Source organism: Polistes fuscatus, unplaced genomic scaffold (assembly GCF_010416935.1).
Source record: "Polistes fuscatus isolate 324 unplaced genomic scaffold, CU_Pfus_HIC Scaffold14, whole genome shotgun sequence".
NCBI lineage: Eukaryota > Metazoa > Arthropoda > Insecta > Hymenoptera > Vespidae > Polistes > Polistes fuscatus.
In genome coordinates, this window is record NW_025113042.1 from 4,093,824 (window position 1) to 4,101,509 (window position 7,686).

The window sequence follows — 7,686 nt, forward strand, 5'->3', positions numbered from 1 at the left end:
TTTTTAAATTAAAGAAGCAACAGTATTGAGTGCACCATCTTCACCGAGCAATTTAAGTACAGTTACGCTAATTGGATCGACGGGTTCAGGATCTGGATCGGATCCTAGTCCTCAAGAAGGTGGTACAATTTCTAGAGGTATTTCTGAAGAAACTGATACACCTGTAGCTACAAGTACATCTTCTAAAGAAGGTAAGTGCGTGTTATATCAATTAAATTAGTATTTTTTTCAAACTTTAAAATCGATTAATTTGTAGTTCTCTATTTTCCACGTGTTGAGGAGATCATTACTTTCAAAGTAACTCGTATGTTCGTAAAATGAATTATATTGTTCCAAATGAATTATATTTTTTAATCCTAATTTGTTCGATATAAAATTGATTATAATTTAATTATAAAAAAAATAAAACGACACATCCAAGTGTTTGTTGCAATAAAATAAAATATGTAAATCGATGTGATCCAAACAGAAGTACAATTTACATATGCCGATGTACCACTGACATCAGGCCAATCGACGGATTCTGAAACAACAGAGAAAACACCATCAACTCCTGTTACACCACAAACACCTAAAATCAAAGATCACGAGATTGAAAAGGAAACAAGAGGAGAATGGACCGAAGAAGAAAAGACACCGATATCGATTGGACAAGTTCAAACTACCTCTAGTCAAACCCAATATCAACATCATCATCATCATCATCATCATCATCATCACATGGAACATAGAGCATCTGTTGCTTCTGCACCGGTTACAGGAATGAGAAGTGGTTCAATTTCTACCATAATGGGAGTACGTTTGCGAAAAATGATTGTTTAAAAAATATTCTTTTTATTATTACAATTTTTTTTTTCTATTAGAATCATTGGGCAACCAGACGATCTATTCAAGAATCCGATTTATGTTCATCGTCTCAAGGAAACTTTCAACATGATCAACAGCCATCCAGTAAGGCCGGTGTGGTAGTTACCAGTTTTCGACAAAGTCACCGAAGGTTGGTTTCGAGCTTCGTATAAAACTTTCTACAGTGTGATCTTTTTGTACGTAATCAGAGCGCATGTAGATTTCTCGATATACGATATACATGTACGAGTACACATGTATGTAGTATATTAATATCTATGTATAACGGTTTGTATTGTTATTCGAATTTTAGAAATTGTTATTTACGCTGCCATTACTTTTTCAAATTTGAGAAAAGAATTGAAAAAATCAAAGGCGTGAAGGTCTGTACGATGTGTGTTAGGGCTTTTTCAATAATCTCGAATACGAATTGATACGTGTTTATTTCAATTGTATCGTGTGCTGCATAAAGAATTATTTTGTACAACGTGCGTTTTTTAAAAATTATCTCTATTTCGTTAATCAAAAATATTTACCAAACAAAAAAGAAAACAAAAGATTAAAAAAATATGTTGATGGAAAAGAATGAAAAAAAGAAAAAAAAAAAAGAATATGATTATACTTTTCACATTTCGTACGCATTGGTGGTTGCTTTATCATATTCATTAGCATTCTAATTTACTCTCTATCGTATCTTTTAATAATTATCTGTATATGTAACGATTCTTTATTCTTCCATACCTTCTTACTTATTATACTATTATTATACGTATTTATCGTATTACGCAATATACATATTATCATATATGTATACGTTATTGTTGTTTATCTATCATTTTATTATATAAATTAGCATTGGATATTGTATTATTCGAAAGAACGATAGAAACAAAATATATTTACGTATATGTGAAATTTTTCTATTTTTCTGTGCGTAGACCTCTTGTACGTTCTTGTTTTCGTTTCTTTTTTTTTCCTAATTATTTAGAAAAAAAAAAAAAGAAAAAGAAAAAAAAAGAAAAAACAACTAGTAGATAGAGTACTATCACCGAAAATCCGGGAATATATTTCTATTATTTGTATAATCGTCGTTTTTAATTAAACTGTAATTCATATGTTGTTTTGCGTCATTCATAGCATCGGACCCGAACCTATTTGGTAAGTAAGTGCGTTCATCTGTGCTTTTTGTAAATGATGTTATTATTTATTTACAAAAACTAAAGCATGGCGCATATACTTTGTCAGCTTTTAAACGTTAACGATATATTTATTTTTCTATCTATCAATCTATCTATCTTTCGCTTGCCTGTGCTTTCATTAGTCAAATATTAATAATTACAAACACACACATGCACACACTTACATAAACACAAACAGACACACATATACATTAGGTCCCGTTTGATTTTGATCTTAGTTATCGTGAATTATTTCTAATTACTTATTTTCGTATTTCTATATTATACATACTACTTTCTTTTAATTCTTTATTTTAATTTTTTCTTTTTTTTTTTTTTTTAATAATCAATTACGAGGCATTTATCGACGAATTAAAACGAAATAGAAATAGTTCCGAACCTCGATAGATGATATTATTATGCCTTTTTTGCTCACTGCTGACTTTACACGTTGTACTCTTTTGCCGGGTTAGTCAATTAGATTGCACATTAGAACGTAGATTAGAATAAATCGTGCGGGGAAAAAAATAAAAGAAGATAAAAATGACTTTTAACATATAATATTAATTAAAATCGATATTTATTGAAATACGGAAAATATTGATAACGGTATAGGGCTAATGGAAAATCAAGTTGCGAATCGATTTAACGAATCTCTGCTAGATCTTCCTTAGTCAATGAATATATCATATTATCAATTATTTTCTCATACCTCAGGAGCAGTACATCAACGGCAGCAACTGCGTTTGCTATAGCAACCTCAGCATCGAGTAATCCACCTGATAAAGTACCTGGAAAATGCTGTATGAGCGATGGAAATAATCGAAGTGGTTCATGTCGTGATAAAAACAGACGAAAGGAATCGGTTATGTCAACAGCTGCAACCATGAGAGTACTAAATGTTCTTCGACATTGGGTCTCGAAACACGCTCAAGATTTCGAATTGGATCAAAAATTGAAAACTTTGACCATCGAGTTTCTTGAAGATATTATTTATAGTCCTAATCTTTTACCGGCTGAACACAAAGCTGCTAGTCAGCTATTAAGATTGATCACCAAAGAGGAACCCGAAAGTAACAAAGTTGATCTTAAAAAACTCTTGACACCCCCCACGGTGAGGGTTACTTTTATAAATTATTGTAATTATTGTATTTTCAATTTTTATTATCGTATAGCTTGATATTAATTATTGTTATTTCATTTATCAGGTGGCAAGTAAAGAAAGTATCGAAACTTTATCAGCATTGGAAATCGCAGAACAAATGACTTATCTGGATCATCAAATATTCGTATCTATCGCAAGCGAGTAAGTTAATAAAATCTTATAAAGAAAATTTTGGAACAAATGAAAATGAAAAAACAATAATCAATCATATTTTTCTTACACAGAGAATTTCTTGGTCAAGCTTGGATGAAAACGGACAAAGCTACGCGTGCTCCGCATATTTTATTAATGACGAAAAGATTTAACGAAGTATCGCAGTTAGTAGTTTCTGAGATCATTCGTAGATCAAATATGTCGGCTAGGGTTGCGGCTATTGAAAAATGGGCAGCAGTTGCTGATATTAGTAGAGTATTACATAATTACAACGGTGTATTACAAATTTGTGCTGCGTTTACCAATAGCAGTGTTTATAGGCTGAAGAAAACCTGGGAAAAGGTTTCTAAAACGGTAAAATAAATATTAAAATATAATAGTATCTATATGTTTCGTGTATTTTTCATTCATTAATCAATATTTCATATAATTGTGTTCATTTGTAATGATTAGATTAAACAATACTAATTAAATCAAAAATTTATATCTATTCAATTTGTTGCAGACTAAACAAACAATAGAAAAACTACAAAATATCGTCTCGTCCGACGGAAGATTTAGAAATTTAAGGGACGCTTTACACCGATGCGATCCACCATGCATTCCATATCTAGGACTATACCTTACCGATCTTTCCTTCATTGAAGAAGGTACACCGAATTTCACCGAAGAAGGTCTATTAAACTTCTCCAAAATGCGAATGGTATGAAATAAATTTATTAATAAATAATCACATATTTGATATTAAAAATGAAACAATTATTATTTTATTGAATTTTTCTGCTTTTAGATCGCACACGTGATTCGTGAAATAAGACATTTTCAGCAAACACCTTACAAGATCGAACTGATCACAAAGGTAACGAATTATTTATTGGATTCGTCGTTGCTGTTAAATGAAAAAGATTTATATCGAATGTCCTTGGAAATCGAGCCTCGAGCATCGAGATTAAGCAGTTCGACTTTAATCAATTTGCCGCCCTCCGTAAGTCACGCGTCGATGAAATAATAAAGAGGCTGATGAATTAGGAATGCAATTAACTTTATCAATGTTTCCATCAATATACTTAGAAGAGAAAAAGAAATACAATATTCTATATCTATTTAATTCTAAGATCAAATCTGTGACACCGTTCGAAAAGATTCTATGCGAAAAAATCTATAACTATTTTGGATCTTTCAATACTCTTGATATAATAATTATTATCGTTATAATAATTCATTTGATAATCTTCACAATTGTCGCAATTAACGCATCTCTCTATCAACAAGCAGAAGAAGAAAAAGATAAAGAAGAAGGAAGAAATGAAAAAAAAAAAGTGTATATCTAAAGCGAGCCAACGTTTTCTACCAATTGTATTTTAAAAACGACAAAATGTCCAAGTTAATATCTCGATGCTACGTTATTCTAAGATTATTAGAAAATAATTTTTATACGCTGGTACTATTTATTTTGAGAGTACATTTTTCTACGTTTTTTTTCCTTCTTGTTTTATTTATTTTATTTTTTACGCGAGTACGCCAGGTCTTTGTTAAGAAAAAAAAAAAAAAACGAACGAACGAACGAAAAGAATATGAAATTAGTGTTATTGGTAACAACAAATAGGAAAAACAATACCGTGTTCCGAATTATTTTAAAAAAGAAAAGAAGAGAAGACTAAGAAAAAAAGCCTGCGTTTGAACCCCGTCCACTGATAACGACTATTTTGTCTTAAGTCCTGGATCAATTTTGCAAACGTCCAATTTAATTTCAACAACGTTGGATCGCGAATCCTCGGATCTCTCTCACTCTGTTCTTTCTATAAAAAAAAATATATATATATATATAAAATAAAAAAAGATAATTACATTTACACACGTACGTACACACTTTGCTAGAAGAGACAAAGTTTTTTCTTGCTTCTCAAATAAAGACTTTTTCAACTTTTCAACGTTAATTATATTGCGAAAGATCGATAACACTGTCCAACAAAAAATACATTTTTAATCCGGTGCTTTGTGAAAAATTTCAACTTTTTTAAGCACCTAAATGCGCATTGGAGCAGTGTAATGTTTAATAACAATTAGTGAAGAGACCAGAACATGCAAGAAAGGAACGATGAACTCTGAGATAATGCATAATTACAAAAAAATGATACGATGATTATAATATTACGCTCCTATTTCAGCTTAATGAATCTTAAACAAAAATTGTTTGTTTCTATTAACGGGTACATCAATCTCGAGGAATATTAGATAGTTCTGTAAAAAATCTTTTCTTTTTTTTTTTAAGATATATATATATATATTTTTCTGTACTTAAAATCGGATTTTTATTTTTAAAGTAAACGATACGAGTGAGTTATATAAATGTGAATCCATGACATTTTTGGATTGATATTTATATGGAATAAATCAATCATAAATCTAAAACGTCTTAAATATATTTAAAAATTGGAAAATAACAAAATTTAAAATAAGACATTTTAGAGCACGTTGAACATTATATCTGACAATCAATAGTTTAAATATACCGTTTATCCATTTTCTCAATCTTCCAGAAAAAGGCCTTCGAGTGTCAAAACGTTATCTTGCCAAAAGAAATAGATATCTATTATTAGTTAAATTTATTATTAGCAAAAAGAATGAAAAAAAGAAAAGAAGAAAAAAACAACACGTATATGTGAAAAGAATTAATTTGTTCTCTCTTACAAATCATTCTAATTAAATTTGAAGTTAGTGTCACATATGACACGAAGAGAGAGAGAGAAAAGATTATTAAATATTTTAATATATTATTTTTTCAGATTATTATACGCATATCATGTTCCAATAATTGTCACGATTCGTTTCTTAATATTATTATTTTATTTCTTTATTGTTAACATTTATTACCATATCGAGTGCGGACCACGTACGAAGAAAAATCTCTAATAAAATTTTACCAATTTAATTTGAAAATATAAAACGTACGATGTGATTGATGTACAATTTATTCTAATATAAAATTTTAATTAATTTTGTCGACTTTATTCTAATATTCGAATAAAATTTGCAATGATTCGATAAGAAGGTGCGATAAATCGATGTAAATACATTTTACAATCAATGAGATATCATTATTCGTGTAATTTGAACAAACAAATCGTAATGAAAGAATTTATGTACTTCCTCGATTAATATTATATCTCATTTAGTTTGTTAAATATGGGATGCAATTATATACAACAGGATCGTGGAGAGTACCTGAGCGCCATGCACACTTACGTGAATATTTATATATTTAATTATATATATACATATACACATATAAATATTTATTCGTTTTTGTTTATAATATTTCGCTGTGGTACGAACGGCCAGTTAGAAGTACAAATGGTTTGCGAATAAAAATCGTACGATTTTTACGAGATTGTAATTAAACAAAGTTGATAATTATGAACAATGTAACTCGGTTAGTTTGATATCTTAAAAATCCCATATGACGTACAATTTTGAAGAATATTGAGAGCATATCAATGTTACACAATCAATATTAAAAACTGTTATTAAATGAATAATTTTTAAGCCGAGAATGCAATGATTGCTGTCATATCGTTAAAAAAAAAAAGATAAAAAAAAAGAAATATAATAAAAGAACAAATTAGATTCGTTATGTTCGCGTGTTAATCAAATAGAAAACAAAAAAGCAAAAAAAAAAAACAAACAAAAATCGATATATCAAATCTCTTGTTCCATTAGAATATGTTTCTAATTAATATATATTAAATCGTTTACAATTTGATCACACTAATTACAATATTATATTACAACGAGACATTGACGTGAACAGGTGCCAATAATTTCTTTTTTTTTTTTTTAAACAAATAAAAACAGGGCAATAGAGAAAAGTACGGAAATAGACGAGAGATTTGTTTAAAAAAAAAAAAAAAAAAAAAAAAGGAGTACTAATGATAATAAAAAAAATCTTAATCGCGTACTTTAAGACGCAGAGTGATAAAAAGCAAGATTTCTAATAGAGATAGAAGAATATTTTCTAGTAGAATGTACAGGGAAAGATTAGATTTACGTATAATCTCTACCAGTGTGAAAATTATTTGAACAGATTACAAAATGATAGAAAAGTTATTCGAATTAATATTTAATATATGTTTTGCACGAATAAAATTTTGTTCGATGAACGACACATTGAGATTGAACACAATTATTATATTAATCTTTTGAACAAACAATTGACTTTTATGAATTGAATTACGAATACTAAGGCACACGCGTTTAAGATCAATTTTCTATTATTTTGTAAAACGATTAAATTATTTTGACCGGTAGTTTAAATAAAAATATATACATAAAAATATATATGAT

At 29.0% G+C, this 7,686-nt stretch overlaps 1 protein-coding gene across 3 annotated transcripts in view; it reads left to right on the forward strand.

The window, feature by feature from the left end:
- LOC122514250 (ras-specific guanine nucleotide-releasing factor 2-like) overlaps window positions 1-4,409 on the forward strand; it is a 46,774-nt gene extending 42,365 nt beyond the window's left edge. For 2 of the 3 annotated variants that reach the window (XM_043630960.1, XM_043630961.1), the window contains exons 19-27: window positions 15-191; window positions 470-795; window positions 864-997; window positions 1,984-2,004; window positions 2,742-3,138; window positions 3,233-3,330; window positions 3,414-3,696; window positions 3,848-4,045; window positions 4,133-4,409. In XM_043630960.1, coding sequence (XP_043486895.1) covers window positions 15-191; window positions 470-795; window positions 864-997; window positions 1,984-2,004; window positions 2,742-3,138; window positions 3,233-3,330; window positions 3,414-3,696; window positions 3,848-4,045; window positions 4,133-4,351 — 1,853 coding nt within the window. In that variant the 3' untranslated portion in view covers window positions 4,352-4,409. The remainder of the gene's footprint in view (window positions 1-14; window positions 192-469; window positions 796-863; window positions 998-1,983; window positions 2,005-2,741; window positions 3,139-3,232; window positions 3,331-3,413; window positions 3,697-3,847; window positions 4,046-4,132) is intronic. The other variant, XM_043630963.1, reaches the window with a different exon arrangement.
- Window positions 4,410-7,686: the final 3,277 nt, after the last annotated feature.